We start from the raw sequence: 21,676 nt of genomic DNA, 5'->3' as shown, positions 1-21,676 counted from the left end.
CCAATCATTTTGTTTTTTGAAAAAACTGTGAATATATTCTAGTATTTCTGCTTTAAACTGCAAAATCCTTTCATTGGATACAGCTGAGAAGTGGATTTTTTTTCTTGATTTGGGTCGTAGCTTGTCATTAGGGTGGAATTATGGGTCCTTAATTCAGACCAGCTGGGAACTAGTGGCCTGGATGGTTTGAATAAGAGTATTTAATGTTACATTTTGGAAGGCAGGCTCCATTATTTCTCTTGGTCATCTCCTCACCCCTGATACAGTTACACATTCCCACATCCATGTGCGATGCATGCATTGTATTTGGAGAATTGTAATCCATCTCGTGTCCGCAATAATGTGTTATAAATAACCCAGACATTGAGAGTGCGATACTCTCTATGGTTATATGTGGGAGAGGAAGCAGTAGAGCAGATTGTGAAAGATAAAGCACATGATTGGTTGCCTGCTTACAAGTGTGGGTGACATCACATATTTGCTTGTGAACCATGGGCGGTCCGCTGAGTTTGACTACTTTAGGCCAGACTCGACCCCTGTCGACGACAGAACACTGATGACAAACACAGAGGTACAGAAACGGAAGTGGCCGGACAGACGCCAGATAACTGATAAGCAGCAATTTTAACTTCTACACCTTTGGAGCACGGAGCTTCCCTGTTAAGTGAGATCAAGAGGGGAAAAGGTAATAAAGGCCTCTAAAGGCCTAAAGTGTTCCAAACTTTTATTTCCTTTTAGTAAGTTTGAGTAAATTTTATCTGAAATATAAATAATGTTTTATATGTCACCTACATACATCCTGTTTTTATTTCTTTATTATGGGATTAGATGTACTAACTTATTTTGTATTTGTTTAAATATGATCGTATTTACATTTACATTTAACTGATTTTGCTTGCACTTTCCATGCAGATTTTTTCTACTCCTCTCTCAAAGATCTTCCCTGCGTACTTTCATAAGCATCTGCTGTCCCCTCGCAAAATTTCCCTATCCTGTACGTCCGGATAACTGCCATGGATCGCTCGGTGCAGGAACTCTTCTTGAACTTCATGATTGTCTTAATCACAGTCCTACTGATGTGGCTGCTGGTAAAAACATACCAGGACTAATATGCAGCGCATCAACAATCCTCCTGTCTCCTGCTGGGGTGGGGACGGGAGGCGTATTTTAGAGAACCTGCATTATTTCTGCTGCTACTTTAGATAAGATTGTAGAAGCAATGTTTTCATGTATTCAAATTATGTGATTTTCTCTAAGATGCCTTGCATGAGATCATGCTTGGAGAATGAAAACCAAAGAATGGGATTATCGGCAAATATATTTTTAAATCCAGAAGTAGAACTAGGCAGATGTTCTTCCTTCAAGCTGTTTTCAAACTTGTATCACTAATGACCAGATAACAGTATCATGGGTGCAATAAATGTTAAGTCCTAGTCTGTATTATTTTTGTTAAAAAACGAAGTTTTTTAAGTGACAGATTAAAAGAAATATGACTAAAACATTAAAGTTAATACTGACTTGCTCATTTCTTTTATTATTTTTTTGCTCACCAAGTGTCTGTTTCAGGTTCTGTAAGACTTATAATGCCTTGCAAAAGTATTGGCCGCTCAAGAACTTTTTGACATACTGCCATATTTCAGTCTACTTAGATAAAAAACAAAAAAAAAATGTTCCTTATACAAATAGATTTCTTTTCAATCTAAAAAAAGTTACACTGCCTTCGCTTAATTTAATATAATATTGTATCACATGACACACATTCGCTTTTTTTTCTTTAATGGCCATCATTTTGGTGCATTACCTACCTCTGTCTCGTTCAACATGAGGCGTTTTAGCTGGCCCTAGTCTCTGCATTTTGGATCTGATTGGCTATTGCAACTATTTATCAGCCACATACATACAGTGCTCAGACACCAGCACTGTTGATCCTGAAGGCCTTGGACAGATCTCATGCAGACTGATTTAAACTACTAAAATGAGTGCAACCTAAATGAAAAGAAATACATCATGATAAGTACAAAATAATTATAAGCAGGTATACACTTTGGAAAAATACTTTTCAAATGAAATGGACTTTTGTTAGTTATGATAATGATGTCTGGTTATGTAAGGCCAGCAGAGAAGTCCTTGCTGGCTCCCTCTGTGTATCATTCTAAGTCATTCCATGGGTTTGTGTGCCTGTTGAAGCTGATAAGCTGGCAGTGAAACTCTGTCAGGGCTCTAGGCATAGGTGTGACTTCTTCCCATTGGCCTCTGTCACTGTGGTAAACCTGTGTAAAGTAGATGTTGGAATAAACAAATCACAGACCATGTATACATTCAATCTATATAGATATTTTTTAAAGCAAGCATGTCAAACATATGGTTTTGTGGGCTAGATCTGTCCCGCCATAAATTTCGAAGTACATTATGTCAAAAAAAGAAGCGAGTGTCTAAGTCATTTCTATTGAAAGTTGTGTTTTTTTTAATCAATGCAAACTAAATGCTCTGTCATGGTTGCCATGGCGCCCAATTCGTCCCCGCCGTGTGGCGCTAGGCTCTGTCGCGGTTGCCACGGCGCCCAATTGGCCCTGCCCACTGACACCAGCTGAAACGCGTTGACAGATTGCTGCCGGACTACTTAAACGCGGTCTTGCGAGTTGCCTGGCGTCTGCGAAACTTCTCTTAAACTCTGTGTGAAATGCCTAGTTCTGTGAATTTGCCTGTGTTTGATCCTGTTTTATTTTCGGCCTGATCTGTTTGATTTTGACAACTCTTTTGTTCGGATTTCAATTCACTTCCGCGACCATCAATCCCCGGATCGAGTGTGCGCGCATTCCTCCTCTCCCTAATAAACAGTGAGTACGTTACGCTATTGGGTTCTCATTCCTGTTTCCTGCCCTGGTTCGTGATATGCTCTTTTTGACCGTCAAAGGGCAGTGTCTTTTTATAACCTGGTGAGTTGGTTCAGGTGTAAAACTAATTTTACTCAACTTTTAAAATCAACCATTATAAACATCTACTGCCAAACATGTTTAGAAAAGATCCCTTGTCATCTGTGATTATAATATGTGGGCTAGGTTACTATAGTAGGCTGGATGATAAAGCATGATACTGAAAAACAAAGCTAAAAATTTGGAGTTGATATTCTATTACCGATCCGGCCCGCCTGAGAACAGAACTTCTGGATCTGGCATCTGAGCCAAACTGAGTTTGACATCCTTGTTTTAAGTTCTTTAAATTTTTATCTCTGACTTTTGTGATAGCATGACAAGAATATCTCTTGATCAATATTAAGAAGAAATTAAGTGAATTCATCATTAGAGTATACCTGGACCTCATCAGTAATCTCATCAGGGGAATAGTCTCCACCTAAAATGTAAATTTTGTCTCTTGTCCCAACGGCTCCGGCGTTAAAACCTGCACATTCAAATGAGCCCTTCCCTTTCCAAACACATGTCCGTGGGCAGAAGCTGTACACCTACCGGATGAAAAATCGGTGTTTTGATATGGAAACGTCAACATCAAACTTAAGTTTATATAAGTCCTACCTTGTACGTGGAAAGGTCACAGAGGTGCAGGGTTTCATGAATTGACACGGCCCTGACAAGCGTCGCATGGAAAAACTGGCCAAACTCTGCCACTAGACGGCACCACTGGTCCTGGTGGGCGTCATAGCTAAAGAAACAGTCCAGTGATGGATTGAAGGAGTCTGTTATCTCCACCTCTGATCCCAGGGTGTAGATAAAGCTGCCACAAGCACTGGCCTCAGGATAGAAGATTGCATTCGGTTGAGGACTGACTGACAACCAGCTCTCCGCCAATGGGTCATAATACTCCACCTGAATATATAACATGTTGTACTGCCAACAAAAGTTCTGACACAGGCTCCAAATATCAGAAACACTCAACCACAAAGAGTATGTAAAAGCACCTCTAATAGACTGGAATCAGTCCCTCTGGATCCTTTCGTCCGCCCCCCGATGACATACACTCGGTCCAGGCAAACCACTGCTGTGTGCATGGTTCGAGGTTTCAGCATGGTCGGAGCAGGTGTGCAGGTTCTTGTTACAGGGGAGAAGCACCACACCTCATCAGAAGCGTCATGGAAAGACTCTGCCACGTGGTTGCGTACTCCCCGGGAACAGTTTCCACAACAACCTCCTGTAATATACATCTTATGGCCAAAAGCGGAAAAAAGGTTAAAAATGTTTACTTTATAAACTCATTCACTGTGGTCTATTTAAAATGAGGGTTGTTAGTTCTATCAATTATGTCCTTTTTGATCAGGACTGAAAATATTTTCCAGATAGAAAATAAATTGGGCAACAGAATTATTGGATTTTATGAAATAGTGCACACCAGTGGCGGGCTTTGAATTTTACACCTGGGCCTTCGTCTCCAGTATAAATTAGTGATATGTGATATGTCTTCCTCAAACAAACCGGCTATGTGAGCTGGCTCTTGGAAGTGATTTCCCATTTCATCAGAGATGATATTGTCCTCTGGATCCTTTCGTCCGCCCCCCGATGACATACACTCTACTGCGCGCCCTGTTCTCTGAGTCCAGGAGGTAACTGCTGCTGAGCGCGGTCTACTCAGGGAGCTGGAAACACGGACGCGTATCGCTTGTCTTTTGTAACAAAATTTACGTTTTAACAAGACTGTGTAAACAGAGAAAAAGAACAAAGACAGATGAATAATAAAAAAAAATCAGGAAAAGAGAAGTTCCGCCCAACCCGAATGTACCAAGCCGGCACGGAATTCAGATCAGGTCTGATTGGGCTTGGGCTCCGGGTTAAGATCTTACCTGTAATTTTAAAGATGCGGAAAACATATTCTCGCTTGCTAAAGGACAGCTCTCTTTGGAGTTGTTTGACGTCTTGCTATTTAACCAACACAATATATTTCCTTGTACAGCTCGGTCTTTTCAAGTTTCACAGCTGTTGCTGCGATCGCTTTGGTGCCTCCTAGCCAATAATAGTTTGTGAAACCGTTGATGTTTCTCTACGCCCTCTAGCAGGCTCTCAGACGCCAACTAGGAGTCTGATTGCCTAAACGAACAGCTTGCTCGAAGACTAATGTTAAGGGACACGGCCTTTGGGATTTTTTGGTAGCCTGGCAACAACTAACGGCTGAAATGTGATTGGTTCAATGCTTAAGTATATAAGAACATATCTGAAAGCAGAGCAAAATATAATTAAACACATGATTCTGAAATTAAGAGGCCCTCACGGCCCACCACTGGTGTATACTAATACCCCAATCACATACCGTCTCAGCATAGCAAATCAGATACGAGCCTGGCAGGTCTGGCAGCGTGCTCATTCCATCTCCTTCGTCCAAACCAAGCTTCCCCCATTGGTTTGTTTCCAGACAGTAGCAGAAAGAGTGGCAGACCTCACCATTCTCCTCCGTCTTGTGGATATAAATGTAACTCTGCGTGGTGGCAGGCCTGGCATCAGTAAACAGTCCACTGTGTTGACTTTGTTTGGTTTGAGCCGCTGAGATCAGTGCCATACAGGAAGGATTGCTGCTCAGCAAAACTGATTCAGGAAGAGTCTTAAAGAGAAGAAATCGATTTTGAGGGTGAGCCCTTGGAGTCAGGGGGGTCAATCTAAATATCTACCGTATATTATTGATACTTAAAAAGTACTGTACTTGGATTGGATCAATGGCAAAAGAACTAAAAGTGCTTCTTACTGACATTATTTTTGAAATATTTAATTATCCTGTCTATCCATTGTTTAACAGTATTTGGATTTTCCTTACTTTTCTGTTTTTAGTTTGACTCTCTTGGTATTTTCTTCTGAAACAGGTGTAATATAATTTTTTATACAGTTATATAGTTATTTAATATTTAAAAAGAAGAATAATTTCAGTGCATGGATTTTTAGTGGTGTGTTTATCGCGATTATAAACTAACTCAAAGGGGAAAGGGTTCTCTCATTCGATGATCATGATGTTTCCAAGCAAAAGACATCGGAATAGGATTGGTATTGATCAATACCACCCTGTTTTTACTTGGATCAGATCAATACCACAATTCCCGATATCGCATACCCCTAGTAAGCACATGTCCTTGAATGCGTGAATACCTTAAGTGCATGTGTCGGTAGATGGTGAAGTCTCGTCAGTGATAATAGCTTGGGTAAAAGCTCCTCTCTTTTGGGAAGGTCTTGGCGGATCCACTTTAGAAGTGATGTGACCACGGCTTCCTCACAGGGCACACAGAGGGCATCTGACCTTAGGCATTTCTCTAATGCATTCACCTACAATAAGAGAACCATTTTAGAAATTGGAAACACAACAAACGTATTATCTTGGTCACAGTCTATGCAAATCAATTAAACAATTCATAAAAGTGCAATTAGTGTAAGATCAGAGGTAAGATATTAACCCCGGACCAAAACAAATTCCGATCTGGGTCAGGCCTAAAATTTTAATCGTTAGGTTCGGGCCGGGCCTGGCTTCCCTCTTGCTGAATTTTTTTACATTTATGAAAATTAATACTAAAACGATGAGTGGTTATAATGAACTAAAAAATGAATTTGACAGGCCCTCATTGTTCTTCTTTATCTCTGTCTCTCTCTTTTAACGTACTGCTCTATATTCTTAAGGACAAACTACTATGGTGGTTTATGGCCCAATTTCCAACTCATCAAAATGACGGACGGTCTTAAAAGTTATCCGTCAAGTCTTGAAAAAAACAAATCAGTCAATGATGTAAAATTGTCAGTAAGTGTAACCTCTGCAGAATATAAAATATGTCAATGTTTATAAACCTTGTTTAACTTAAATTTCATTACAAAAGACAAGCTTTAATTAATGTATTATCATAAGTCACCTCTCGTTTTTAGGCCCGATCTTAGCTCTATGTGGGATTAGAGTTTGTTGTCATGTTTTATGTGTTGGAAAAGTCAAAGGACAGCTTCTGATTGCCACCTGCATGTCCAGGAAGTCTTGGGTTTCTGAAAGGTCTTGGAAGTTTTGAACCACAAAGTCCATAGCACTTTGGAGGAGGGAATCTGAGCCATAAGCTTCAGCAAGGGCCAATAATGACAGGCAGTTCTCAAGATCCATTGTTTTTGAAAGAAAATCACTGCAGGCTCTGGACAGAACAGACACCTAACGACACAACAACACAAGGTAGGGAGAAACAAAATTGGTATGATTGATTAAAGGAAATATACAAATAGTATGTGACATAGCTATTATTGTGGGTCTGAATATTCAGGACTTTTAAAGAGCTTCATTTTCTGTGGTAAATGGTTAAAGGAGTAAACAAAATATCACAAATGACTTATTCTACATCTTGAATATTATTTTCAAAGTGACATATTGAGTTAAACTGACGCCATTAAAAAAACAGATTGACAGCAATCATTTCCTTTTGAACCAGGACCAAATGATTATTTGTCATGGTTGCCACGGCACCCATTTGGCCACGCCCGTGTGTTTCACGGATGCCGTGGAGCCCAATTGGGCCTGCCCGTGTGTGTCACGGTTGCCATGGTGCCCATTTGTGCCAGCTGCGGCTCGTTTTGAGATTGACTTTCTGTGTATATAAGGCTCAGCGCTCTCTTGCTTCAGTGTCAGCCCGTCAACGAACCTCTGTCCTGTTTTCTTGTGATATCTGCAGTCCGGTATTGTTCCTGTTTATTTTTGTACATTTTAATTTTTGTTTTCCGTTTGTTCTTGTCCTGTTGGTTAGTTTCTCCAGTTTTGGTTCCCGTCTAGTTTTTCCTGTTTATTTTCGTTACCCTGATTGGTTATCGATCTCGTCGGTCCCTGGCGTCCTGTCCTTCCACGCCAGACCGGCTTCCTAACGTGCATGACTCCCATTTCCCATAAAATAAAAAGCTTGTGTGAGAACGTCACGCGATTGGGTCCTGTATCTGTTCTGGTTCTGACATATTTATGTGAATGGATGCGATTTGGGCCGGTTACACAGCATTATTATAAGAAATGGCCAATACCAATACTCTAATAATGAGTTATAATCATTATCAATACCAGGCACTAACAGCATTATCATGAAGATTTCCCCCTTCTCTGCAAAAGTCTGATATTTGTTAATTACTTAAGTCTAAACATAACATTTTTTCCTGATACTGCATGTAAGTAAGGGCAATATATTATTTCGTTGTTCATGAATTTAAATGAGTCACTTGTGGCCAACTCATACAGTCCACCGTTTCAAGTCGCAGTATTTTACAAAGGGTTGTTATTTGAAGAGCACACGTAAAAGGCAAAAATAATTCTGGCTGCCCAACCCCAATTATTTTGGGAACAATGCAGGTACAAGGCAGATGGATGGACTCCACTATTTAAAAAAAAAAAAAAAACCCTGTAAAAAAAGAAATTCTTGGGTTAAAGGGGCTATACAATCAAACATACCCTCATTTGAACATGCAATTTTAAAAATAATGGTAGGTCAAAAAATGTGTCTGTATTTTGAATAATGAGGTTAGGGCTTGGTTGGCAACTCTAAGCTTACCATGAGACTCACCTAGAGAGTGGTGACATGATTGTCTTCCATCTTGCTGCTACAAGTACACCCAAAAACCAAAAACCTTGTGAAAGTCTGGGCATAAATATGAGAGGAATATTGGTGCGGTTCGGTCACTTAGAGTCTCCGTAGTTGTATCAGGATTGTACATAGTATTCTTCCTTCTGCTCTGTAGCACTTGTTTTCCGTAGAGCTATATAAAACATCAACATCTAGTGACCAAATATTTCACACTATCCCTTTATAATGTATAAAACCAACAACTGATTTGTTGCTTAGGTATACTAATGTTGAAATTATATTTAAGTCCAATGTTGGAAGCCTTTATCTATAATTTTATATTGATGATCAGGTTTACCATTACAAATGCCAAATGTTGATCTTTAAAGTGTGTAATACTGAAAGGATGGTTATCAATATTTTGGTATTAATAAAAATAAACGACAGTTATTGTGATTTTCCCACCCCTATTTGTGAGTCCTCTAGATGTCTTAACATGGCTTGGCTCAAATTTACCCACTATCAATAATGCAGTTCTTCAGGTACTAGGCGAATGACAGACTGGCAGATTTTGTCAATGTACCTGCACTCTGGCTCCAGTGTCTCTGTAGGTTCCTTTTATATCTCACTCTCCCTTTCTCTCCCACTCACTCTTTTTCTCTCTCGTACTCTCACACTTTCTCCCATCAATGTATCTTGATCTTATCTTATTTCCTCCTCACAGTTGCAGTCACTTGTCCTAATTTCCCTCTTATCATGACTCTCCCTCATTACATTGTAAACACTCTGTTCCCTTGTCCTCGTGCTAGTTCCTTGCCTTTCTTGTAATGTCTCAAGCACCCGTCTCAGCCTTTTTGTTAAGCAAGTGTACCGAACACTTGCCTACCATTCCAGATCACGAATACCGCAGGAAGATCTCTTGGACTGTCATCTTCGCTGATTGAGTTTTCGGGACCATCGACCCCTCGCCTGCATCATGGACAATGATTGTTGGCTCACTACCTGACTTTGAACCCTGTCTGAATAAAGACCCCAATTACTACACTTTTTGTACTGTGCTTCTGTACCACCCTAAGTGGGTCCTTGACAGATTTGGCTTGCATGTTTTTGCCCTTACTTGAATTTGCTTAAGGTGTACTGCTAAAGCCCTATTCTATAGTTTGAACAGAAATGACATTTGTAGAAGTGCAGTTTCCAAGCACGTATTTGAAATGTGTAACCTAGCAACAGCTGCACAGCCTAGAGTTGTATAAATCCCCATAATTATAATTATTAAATATTGTTCACCAAGCCTTCAGAGTAGCAGGGACAAATTTGAAAGAGAAAGAAGTATGAAAAAATAGATGTGTGGCTTTGTATTTTTACCTGTAAAAAGGAAGCAAGCTGAAAGAGGGAATATACGTTTCCTTCTGTGATAAGAATCTCGCCAGAGTAGGCAAAATTCAAAAAAGAGTCCACCACAGACGAAACCTGGTCACTCAGTGTTACTGAACCATCATCACGTTCGCGCATTGGAACCTCAAACATGGCTCTAAAAAAGGAGACTTAAATAATACCTTGCAAAATACATAATATATGATATTGTCTGCCAGAATGTATAGGAAAAAGAAATTCAGACCTGAAGAAATCACTGCATGCTGCAAGAACAAAACGATGACAGGGGAAACTGTGTTGTTGAACTTTTATGGTGAAGTCGAACAGTAGGCCTCGCTCCCGAAAAGACCTGAGCACACCCAGCAACTGAATTCCATGTGAGTTGGATACTTGCAGCAGCATATGTTGCTCTTGGATCTCGTTGCAAGGGTTTTTCTGGTCAGCCATCTTAATGACAAACAAAATTAGTGAAATAATATCTGTACTTCTGTTTGTATTAATTTGACAATTGATGCTACAAAATATTTGTAAAAAACAAATTAAATGCAGAAATCCTAATACGTCTACAGAACTGAAGTAGAGGCTTCGGCAGCAATACAAACTCACCAAATGAATTTCAAGTCATACCCGTGTCACGAAGCGCTGCGGGAAACAGGAAAGAAGGACCCATTCGCGTAGACGTACTCACAATTTATTGGGGGAAGGATGAGGAGGGTGCGCGCACTCGATCCGGGGATCAGGGTTGGATAGGGTTACTTTAACTTGATTACTTTCAATTACTTTTGGATTACTCCAATACCAAATATGCTAATAAAAGACAAAAGAAACTAAATATAAATACAATTATGACTCACAACACGTGGTAAGCTTTCTCTCCTGGCTTTGATCTCTTTGATCTCCGGCAAAACTAACATAAAATGCAACAGAAACAAAATGAAAATAAATACAAACAGCTTGTCAACATCATTTTTGCCGTTCCATGTATTCCGTTACTCCCCAAGCCTGCACAAAATTTAGTAATTGTATTTATATTTAGTTTCTTTTGTCTTTTATTAGAATATTTGGGATTGGAGCAATCCAGAAGTAATTGAAAGTAATCTAGTTAAAATAACCCTACCCAACCCTGGTTAAAGTAACCCTACCCAACCCTGCCGGGATCGATGGTCGCGGAGTGGATTAGAAATCCAAACAAAAGACAAGTTGTCAAAAAGAAAACAAACGGATCAGACCAAAAACAAATCAGGATCAAATACGGGCAGATTCACAGAACTAGGCATTTAACAGGTTTCAACAGAAGACTCACGGAGTTTAACCAGGTTTAAGAAACGTTCCAGCAACGCACAGTACAAAGGAGCGCGCTTAAGTACTCCAAGAGCAATCAGTCCAATGCGTCTCAGCCGGTGTCAAGGGGTGGGGCCAGCTGGGTGCTATGACAACCGTGCAGGACATGACAGAACCCCCCCTTCAAGGGACAGCTCCTGAGGTCCCAAAAAGAAACAAATACCTCGCCCCCCAGAATGGGTCGACGCTCCCGATGAGGGCAACCCCACTCCCTCTTCCGAAAACGCAGGAACGGGGAGAGGCGGGGGCGGCAGACCGACGAAACGGAGTGGCGAGCTGGCGAGTCGGGCTCAGACGGGTCGGGCGTTGCAGGAGAGTCGAACGGGCGAGTAGAAGAATCAGACGTGCGGACGGGTGAATCAGGCAGGCAGACAGGTCAACAAGCAGGCATGGCAGACAGGTCGACAAGCAGGCATGGCAGGCAGACGAATCGGCGGAGTCGGACTGGCGATCGGCGGAGTCGGACTGGCGATCGGCGGAGTCGGACTGGCGATCGGCGGAGTCGGACTGGCGAGCGGCGGAGTCAGACTGGCAATTGGCGGAGTCAGACTGGCGAGCAGGGGAGTCAGACTGGCGAGCAGGGGAGTCAGACTGGCGAGCAGGGGAGTCAGACAGGCGAGCATGGGAGTTAGACAGGCGAGCAGGGGAGTCAGGCAGGCGAGCAGGGGAGTCAGACAGGCGAGCAGGGGAGTCAGACAAGCAAGCAGGGGAGTCAGACAGGCAAGCAGGGGAGTCAGACCAACATACAGGCACGGAAGGTCGGCCGACAGGCGCGGCATTGAAGCCGACAGGCGCGGCGTTAAGGCCGACAGGGACCTCGACAGTTCGGCGCCAAATCGGCCCGGAAACCCCATTTGAGGCACTGCAATGGCCACGGCGTGACAACCCGTCAACTTATGCATTTGCCCCATTATTTATGTTTTTCGATCATTTAAAATAGTGTATGCCATATAACAATTATTGTATGGTAAACAAAATGTAAACTTGTTTTTCGTTAGACTGTTGTCCTTTTTCAATTTTGGCTCTAATCTGGATCATCCCAGTCACTGGTACACTCACAAATGTTATCCTTAATCAAGCATGTATTTTAAGCAAAATTGCGCCACTATCTGCGGAACTAATGAAGTCCACAAAACCCTGCACTTTTATGTAAAATAAGAAGCACATTTTTTGCAAGTGTGGATAAAACTAAGTACGCTGAAAATGTGTTTGTGTTGTTTATTTGGTAAATATAATAAACTTGTTTACATAAATTATCATTGTTTTTCTTCTACATAGTCTGTCTTGCTATAATAGGTGCTGCGTTGTGTTTGTAAGGTTTATTATTGCTTTATAAGGGTAAATTTAATGATTAATAAGCGGAACTCGTGGCTGAGGTTGACAGGTATGCAAAATTTGAACATCTCATTTCACGTGGCACTGACTGGCTATTTACTTACAGTAGTAGCACCATGGATAGCGCTTTCTTCCCGAATTTCCCGGAAACGTGATGCCACGCAAGAACTAGTAAATACTTGACTATAATCGGCTTGTATTTCTATACGTAAGTCATTTAACAATAAGCATACAACGTTTATTGATTCAGTTTAAAAGACTAATTTCACCCGGACATCTTTGGTTTTAGTTGGCGGAAGTAAGCGCAATGACTCTTGGGAGCAGTAGTTCTAAAAAGGCGCTTCAACCCGGAAGTCGTGAGATTTGATGCTATACTTTTTATTCATTCAATTTCCTCGCAAGAACCAATACTTTTAGTAAAAAAGGGTGGAAATCAGTTAAGAAAAATAATAATAATGAAACTTCATATTTTGAAGTAGTGGAATTCTTTGTGACGTATTTTACTGACGTCGTTTTATCACCAGCACCCTGGATGCGATACCAACGTACCGGTACTTTTGGTGGGGGAAATACTAGGAATTTTGGTATTGATGCTTGGAAACGTCATGAATGTCGTTTAATAACTGACCTGTCCCTCGTGAGTTTGTTTATGATTTCTATAAACACAGCTCAAGTACTTGGCCACTAAACGCCACCATTTTGTTGTACCAATATTTTTTAGCATGAAGAAGTTAGCATTTAGCCGTTAGCATCACTCTTTAGCAGTTATCCATTAACATAACTCGTCAACATGAGACCATTGGCATAATTTGTAAATATGAAATCGTTAAAATATTGCCTTCACCAAAAATTTTTAGCATGAAAAAGTTAGCATTTAGCCGTTAGCGTCACTTTTGAGAATGTACCTGTTAGCATAACTCATTAACATGAGTCCATTAGCATAATTTGTAAATGTGAAGTCGTTAAAATGTAGCCGTTACCAAAAATTTTTACTATGAAGATTTTAGCATTGCCGACAGTGTTAACAGCTAGCTTGCGCTAATACTTGGGCTGGCTGCGCCAGCTCAACCCATTGCTGACAGTGTTTACAGCTAGCTTGAGCTAGCTTTGCCAGCCCAACTTGTCACCAACAGTTTTTACTGCTAGCATGAGTAAGCATTGCATCAACCTCTCATCGCTAATACTTGGGCTGGCGTAGTGTTTACAGCTAGCTTGCGCTAATGTTTGGGCTGGCTATGCCAGCCCAACACTTTGCTAGCGGCGCACATAGCTGTTAGCATCCTCTCGCTAGCATACACCCTTTGGAATTCACCATTTACGCATGTTAAAAGTAATGTGGGGTTGGGCCCCCTCAAGCCACCCTGGACAGTCCCTGGTTCCTATGACTACCCTTGGGAAAAGCCTTGTTTACCATGGCTCCCCATTATTTTGAATGGGCCCATGTATTCCGGATGGGAGACTCTCAAAATACATTAGAGCGGATGGGGACTTTTTTTCGTCCCCGGGGCCCCGCAAGACAACCCACAAGAGTCCCGGTCGGGCTGGAATTTTTGGTACATGAATCGTTGGGTTACTCCAAAAGCTCTGGGAGGAGATACCCATTAAATTTCGGCGGAAGAAGATAGATATAATAATAATAATAATATCTCGGGGGATTGTATTAGTTGTGCTTGCTTTGCCCTGTGCTTACAGCACTTGGCAATGTAGTTGTGCCTTGCTGAAGCAATCACAACTAACTAGACAATTCCCGCAGCAATTGTAAGAGTTGTGATTGATCTGGAAGATGATCCCGGTATGTATACAGGACTGTCTCAGAAAATTAGAATAATGAAATGAAATTGTTTATTGAAGGTATTGTTGGATACATTAATCAAAACATGACACAAAAAGAAAAACTAATGCTGAGAGTGAGCATGGCCAAATATGGTCACCTTACGCCCCCTCCCCTAAGGAAATTTGACAGATCTGTTTCTGCCAACCTTTGCTTAAAGGTTTGCACCGTATTTGCACTAATAACCCGGTCAGGCAAAAAATTCCAAATTTTTGGTATCCTGAAAGAAATAAAGTTTCCGTGCAAGTTGCTGGTAGGTCTAGGCACCCGTAACTTATATCTGTGACCACGTAAACCATCAACACGACAGAACTCAAAAAATTGATCAAAAGGCACATCGATCATTCCATGCAGTACTTTGAACACAAAAATTAAATCAAATCGAATTCTACGGAGCTCCAAAAAGTCCAAGTTCAGTCTTTGTAGTCTTTCCGGATATGACAAGCTGTGCATCCCAAGTATCCGCTTCGTATACCGTCGTTGAACTCCTTCCAGTAGGTTAATGTCCTTGAGTAAGTAAGGGTTCCACACAACGCTGTTATATTCTAACCCGGGTCTAACATAAACGCAAAACATTCGAACTAAGAATGCTGGGTTCTTGTTGTAAAAGTTTCTGTAAATGTTTGATGCTATGTTATTGGCTTTGTTGGTAATTTTGGCGATATGCGTGATAAACTTGAAGTTTGAAGTAAGAGTGACACCCAGATCCTTATGTTCAGTAACAACATGCAAATCATGATCATTAATGTTATACAGCGGAACAGAACCATGTAAAAACGGCTGTGCTAAGCATTTATGAGATGACAATTGCAGTTGCCACTTTTCGGACCAAAGAAAAACTGATTTAATGTCATTTTGGAGAGAATCAATTGTTCCTGTCACCTGGGTTTTTGGTAAGAAAGCCGACAGTTTAGCATCATCGGCAAAAATTGAGATGTCACTACTTTGAATGGCCTCAGGTAGGTCGTTCACAAAAAACAGAAATAATAATGGTCCTAGTACTGAGCCCTGCGGTACCCCACTACAAACTTCCGACCACGCTGAAAGAACATCATCAATTTTTACGCATTGTTTACGATTTGACAAATATGCTGTTATCCATTCAAGCAGTTTCCCCCGAATACCATAGCATTTCAGTTTTTGTAAAAGCTTGTTATGAGACACTTTATCAAAAGCCTTGCAAAAGTCTAAGTAAACAACATGACCAGCCATATTGTGAACAAAAAACATACTGGTAATATTATTCAAATGAGCTATTAAGTTAGTCATGGTAGAATGTCCGGACCTAAACCCATGTTGTTTAAACGTAAAAAGATTGTGCTCCTGTATAAATTTCCATATGGCATCTGAGATAATTTTCTCAAACACTTTACAGACGCAGCTAGTCAAGCTAACTGGTCTATAGTTGGCTGCACTTGTTGTGCTCCCCCCTTTAAAAATCGGTATGACAATAGCACTAAGCCAGTCCTCAGGCAGCTGTGAATCCTCAAAAGATCTAGAGAACAGGTAAAATAATGGTTCACATAGAAAGTCAGCTAGCTTTTTAAGCAAGAAATTTGGAATTTTGTCAGGGCCGGCTGAAAATTTGCTGGGAAGTTTTATCAAGTATCTGTGAATTAACTCCTTTGAAAGTTCCACAGAATTTAGAACAGCTGAGGTTCTGCTGGGAAAGTCAGGTGAAACCCCATTGTCACGACCAAAAACACTGGCATACTGATCATTTAATATACGGACATTGTCAGCATTATCTGTAGCAACGGTACCGTCAGATGCCTTCAGGTTGGGAATAGATGCCCTAGAAATTAGTTTACGGTTGATGTATGAAAAGAGTATTATTAGCCTCTAAAACTTTATTTTCCTCAGCCACCCTTTCCAGCCTGATGGCCCTCCGCAGTTCCCTTGAAGCATCTTGATAACTTTCCAAGTATGCCAACTGATCACGTTTATAAAGCTTGTGAATAAACTGCTTTCGCCTATGCAATTCAGCTATATCACGGTTGACGTGAGGTGTAACAGCAACTGAGGGTTCGTATACAGATATCAAAGTGTAAACAACAGATTTAAATATTGCCCACATTTCTTCAATATTCCCACAACTATCAAATAAGAGGTACCAGTTGACACTAGACAGAAAGTATCTCATGCCATGTAGATCACAGTCTTTAAAATTTATGTAGTTCTGAGCAGCGGTATCTTTTTTAAGAGCCAGGTTAAGTTGGAAAGTAACAGAATCGTGATCACTGGTAGAGAAACTCGGCCCAACGTCAATGTTTTTAACCAGATATCTGTCAGTGGAAAACACAAGGTCTAATACATTGGACCCCCTGGTTGGTTTATCGACATGCTGAAAGAAACCTGCATTTGAAACCAAGTTTTTGAACATTGAAGTTAGATTAGTATCAGAATTTTGAAGAAAACTGTGGTGAAGGTCAGGAAAGTTAAAATCACCCATAAGTAGAATTTGCAATTTAGTATCAAAAATAGAATTCAGATGTTCGAACATAGCGACGTTGGCCTGAAAAGAGCTCAGACCAGAGCGATATACAAGCACTATTCTCAGCTTCACCCCAGAAATAAGAATATCACATCTCAATAACTCAATTCTATCGAATTGATAATTAGCGACAGAAAACACAGTTATACCATGAGAAACCATGAGCAAAACTCCTCCATGTTGGGCATTTTTACGGTCAGTTCTAATGGACTGATATTTCTCTATAGTTGGCCCTGTGTCACCAGCGGAGTACCAAGTTTCTGTAATTGCCAAAATATCAGGGGTGTAGAAATTGATGTACGAGACCAAGTCATCTGCCTTAGAAGTCAAACATTGGGCATTAATGAGATGAATCAAGGGGCTGTTCAATAAAGGCGAAGGCGACCTTAGGCATTTCCCGGCTTGACAATAATTTTCCCGTCCCGTATAATAATGTTTACTTCACCTTCGTCCCGACGGCGCTTAAGTTCGTCCTGTAGTTCCCTGTCGCGTTCCCTTTCTTTTGGTGTCATATCTGGACGAACAAATCCAGAAGACAACGTCGGGAATATAACAAATATGCTGTTATCCATTCAAGCAGTTTTCCCCGAATACCATAGCATTTCAGTTTTTGTAAAAGCTTGTTATGAGACACTTTATCAAAAGCCTTGCAAAAGTCTAAGTAAACAACATGACCAGCCATATTGTGAACAAAAAACATACTGGTAATATTATTCAAATGAGCTATTAAGTTAGTCATGGTAGAATGTCCGGACCTAAACCCATGTTGTTTAAACGTAAAAAGATTGTGCTCCTGTATAAATTTCCATATGGCATCTGAGATAATTTTCTCAAACACTTTACAGACGCAGCTAGTCAAGCTAACTGGTCTATAGTTGGCTGCACTTGTTGTGCTCCCCCCTTTAAAAATCGGTATGACAATAGCACTAAGCCAGTCCTCAGGCAGCTGTGAATCCTCAAAAGATCTAGAGAACAGGCATCCTGGGCATCAATAACACCTCAGCAATGCCACAGGCTGATTGCCTCCATGCCACGCCGGATTGATGCAGTAATCCGTGCAAAAGGATTCCCAACCAAGTACTGAGTGCATCAATGGACATTTTCACATGTTTGATTTAGTTTTGCTGTTATAAAATTATTTTTTTACTTGGTCTGAGGAAGTATTCTAATATTTTGAGATAGGATTTTTGAGTTTTCTTAAGCTGTAAGCCAAATTCAGCAATATTAAAATAATAAAAGGCTTGAAATAGTTCAGTTGATGTGTAATGAATCCAGAATGTATGACATTTTTGTTTTTTTAATTGCATTACAGAAAATAAAGAACTTTATCACAATATTCTAATTTTCTGAGACAGTCCTGTATATAACCCCGGTTGTTAGCATTATGAGTTAGCATAAAGTTTTTAGCTAAGAGAGATGTATCTGTTATTTTTTACTTGGCACTTGGCAATGTAGTTGTGCCTTGCTGAAGCAATCACAATTATATTGCCCTGTGCTTACAGCACATCACAACTAATAATAATAATGATGATAATAAGAAGGAAAACCTTAATAATAATAATAATAATAATAATAATAGTTACGGGTACAAATCTTGTTTGCATGATGTCAAAAACAGACATTTTCCAGTTCCAAAACATTGAAGTTTGCTGGGAACAAATCCTTTTCAATATTTTATTCATGCACCATATTGATTTTAATTAGTTAATTAATTTTATTTTAGTTATTTATTTGCCGCCGCAGTGTATCAGTTTATCTAATTTTTAATTATAGACATGCTCTACATTGTTCTAAGTGTTGTTCTGTTTTACTTTTAGTCTTATTAAACCACCTGCAAGATTCAGTCTGGACGAAAGATTGATGTGAAACACATATTTTGGGAATTTTTCCACGAACTTACGTTTTCTGCCCCTGTGGTATCTAAATTAAAGTGCATTAGTGAAACCATTAGATCCTTGTTCTGTACTCACAAGCCCAGAATATTATGTTTTATTAATTTTATTTGTTTGATTGTTATAAAAACATCAAATCGCACCTTCCAGCGCTTGTTTTTCTGTCTTGTCTGGAAAACCGCATGTTGATTTCGCATATAATATGCATGGCTGACTCCGCTATTGTTGTGTGAGTGTGTGTGTGAATGGATAAATTGTGAAGTGCATTGTAGAGCAATTATGTGGTACTCTGCGACTGGTGAAAGTGCCATATAAATGCAGTACCTTTACCATTTACAATTTGATTCGAACATGCAGAGGATTTCTGTCCTCCTTAAGTAGATACACCTTTTTGACAGCTATGATACTTCATACAAGGGCGAAGTGATATATAAAGTAAACATTAAAACAAACGCCCAGTCTTCGTTCAAAGTAACCCAAATTCGGTCAAGAGTATACTCACCCTTTACTTAAAAAAATTCTCAAAGAATTGTATCCTTTTATACAAAATATGACCACCCTGATTTGATCATTGCAAAAATTGATCGTACTGGGTTAAAATAAATTTATTACATTTATTACACATCTTGGAATACCAAATCTACTCTTGTTGTAAACAATGTCTATTATGTCATTATCAATGACGAGAATAATAGTTTAAAGTAACAACGAACACAAGTACTGTTATCTTAAAACAAGGTATTTTTGCTCTAATATCAAAATGTTACATGTCCCTTTGAAACAACTCCAAATCCATTAGTAAAAACCTATTGAAAGCCACAGCTATTCATATTAGAAAACAGTACTAGCAATTAGAGCCTGAACGATATTCGACGTTGTCGACAAAAATTGAGGATAGAAATACTCGATAATGGTGAGTCATTCGCTGGCCAAAATGAGTCCCACGGAGCCTTAGTTGAACCCTAACACCTCTTTCACTCGTTTGATCCTAGCTCATATGGGTGTTGTTTATCAATCAGTGAACTTTTGTTGTCAAGACGTAGCCTGGAACATTCGTCTAACGACCGCCCTCACTCAACTAGAGCTTTATTCGCCAAATTTCAATCATAAAACATAGAAAAAATTACAGGCTAAATTTATGCACACATCCATTCAATATGGCCATCGCTACTAATGTTGCCTGCATGTAGATGACGTGATAGGAAATATCAATTGATAGTTTTCACGGGACGTCAAGCACATCCCAGAATGTAAACAGACGTCCATATTGAATGGGTCCACAGACGCAGTTTGATGGTGTCACGGGTCTACACTAAGTTTCTACAGTGTTCAAATGAAAGAAGAAGATACTACCCCATACTAAAACTCACTTAATTTTATACTGAACTTTAAAGCAGTGGTAATCTACTGGTGGGTCAGGACCCAAAAGTAGGTCCCGGACTTGTTTCCAGAGGGTTGCAGGCCTTTGCCCTGTCAAAATAATGCTAAGAAGAAGAAAATAATGGAGGGTCAATAACACAGGTGATGGCGATAATACGCAGTTCGATCTCTTTTTCCTGTTCAGTCAACCGACACCGTCCCAATATGGTTTGAGAGGGACCACATTTAATTATATTGTGGTTTGTTTGTTTTATTTCCTTTTCTGCCTCTGATAACGGGTTTAAAAAAAATTGTGATAAGGGGAAGGAAAAGTCGAAAACAATGACAACAATTGAGTCAAAGGAGAGTTCGATTGCGTGATACGAAAATATCGTACGAGTGTTTTCCATTGAAGCATGGCTTGAAGGTACAGTAAATTGTTTAAAAACGTTATATTTCTAGCTTTTTTACTGATCTTTATCTCTACGATTAGATAATTATTATTGTTTAGGTAAACTCATCTCATCTCATCAGCTGTACCGCTTATCCTTATTAGGGTCGCGGGGGGACTGGAGCCCATCCCAACCATCTCCGGGCAGTGGGCAGGGGACACCCTAAACTGGTTGCCAGCCAATCGCAGGGCACACGGGGACAGACAACTCACTCGCTCAGTCACACCTAGGGACAATTTGGACCGCCCAATTCACCTGAAATGCATGTCTTTGGAATGTGGGAGGAAACCGGAGTGCCCGGAGGAAACCCACGCAAGCACGGGGAGAACATACAAACTCCACACAGTAAGGCCGGTAGCTGGATTTGAACCCACGCAGGAGGTTCCCACGACCTCAGAACTGTGCCACACATGCGCTAACCACTGCGCCGCCGTGCTGCGTTTAGGTAAACTATTTTTCAATATTTTGTGCACTGCCTTTTTTTTTAAAAGTATGTGGCTATTTAATAGTAGTTTTAGGAAGTCGCTTGTATGCGAGTAAAAACAGTTAAGTTGTTTTGGTTTTGCTGTCATTAGTTTTTTGAAAAAAAAAAGAAAAAAGATGAATATATCCTACTTTCTCCGCTTTAAAAGGCCAAATGTGTAATATATGACAAATACAGTGCACTGTGTTGTCTGGTACAAGCAAGGAATTCCTCGGCATAAAACAAATAGAAATTTATCGACCTAGGATTTATTTTCTTTTCTTATCAAAATAAACATTGGTAGATAGATAGATAGATAGATAGATAGATAGATAGATAGATACTTTGTTCATCCCCGAAGGGAAATTCACATTTCCAGCAGCATCCCTGAGCTGAGAACAATCGAGAACAATCGAAAATAACACGGGAGCTGCTGGAGTGGCTGCCATTCGTGACGGCGCCGGAAGAAAAGATTCAATTTGAATCATGTACAAACAAACAAACAATTGAATCATGTACAAACAAACAAACAAACAAAATATTCATGTTTCAATAAGTGGAGTGGTATGTCTGTTCATGTATTTTTGCCTAATATTCAAATCAATGGTGTTTTGTTTTTTTTACTGGATGAAATATTTTTGTCC

The 21,676-nt window shown here is 40.1% G+C and overlaps 2 protein-coding genes across 4 annotated transcripts; one reads left to right on the top strand and one right to left on the bottom strand.

Moving 5' to 3' along the window:
• The first annotated feature begins 769 nt into the window (after positions 1 to 769).
• On the top strand, positions 770 to 1,450 carry sln (sarcolipin). The gene has a single exon (XM_088345349.1). The coding sequence runs from the start codon at positions 1,014 to 1,016 to the stop codon at positions 1,107 to 1,109; it is 96 nt and encodes a 31-aa protein (XP_088201475.1). The 5' UTR covers positions 770 to 1,013; the 3' UTR covers positions 1,110 to 1,450.
• Positions 1,451 to 2,134: 684 nt separating this feature from the next.
• On the bottom strand, positions 2,135 to 12,710 carry kbtbd3 (kelch repeat and BTB (POZ) domain containing 3). Of its 3 annotated transcripts, none has more exons than XM_088345346.1 (10): positions 12,646 to 12,710; positions 10,110 to 10,312; positions 9,857 to 10,022; positions 6,925 to 7,107; positions 6,078 to 6,251; positions 5,254 to 5,541; positions 3,914 to 4,156; positions 3,531 to 3,821; positions 3,311 to 3,460; positions 2,135 to 2,270 (listed from the first exon to the last, which is right to left on the bottom strand). In XM_088345346.1, exons 2-10 carry the CDS (start codon positions 10,310 to 10,312, stop codon positions 2,148 to 2,150), a joined length of 1,821 nt encoding a protein of 606 aa, XP_088201472.1. In that variant the 5' UTR covers positions 12,646 to 12,710; the 3' UTR covers positions 2,135 to 2,147. The 3 variants fall into 3 exon arrangements, with proteins under 3 accessions (XP_088201472.1, XP_088201474.1, XP_088201473.1); XM_088345348.1 differs by lacking the exon at positions 12,646 to 12,710 and having other exon boundaries at positions 3,531 to 3,641; positions 3,705 to 3,821; positions 10,110 to 10,923; XM_088345347.1 differs by lacking the exon at positions 12,646 to 12,710 and adding an exon at positions 10,472 to 10,922.
• Between the last annotated feature and the right edge of the window lie 8,966 nt (positions 12,711 to 21,676).

Source organism: Urocampus carinirostris, chromosome 10 (genome assembly GCF_059441175.1).
Source record: "Urocampus carinirostris isolate Australia breed hairy pipefish chromosome 10, RoL_Ucar_1.0, whole genome shotgun sequence".
In the NCBI taxonomy this organism is placed as follows: Eukaryota; Metazoa; Chordata; class Actinopteri; order Syngnathiformes; family Syngnathidae; genus Urocampus; species Urocampus carinirostris.
Note: the sequence above shows the minus strand (reverse complement) of the source record. Positions and strands in the feature narration are given on the sequence as shown.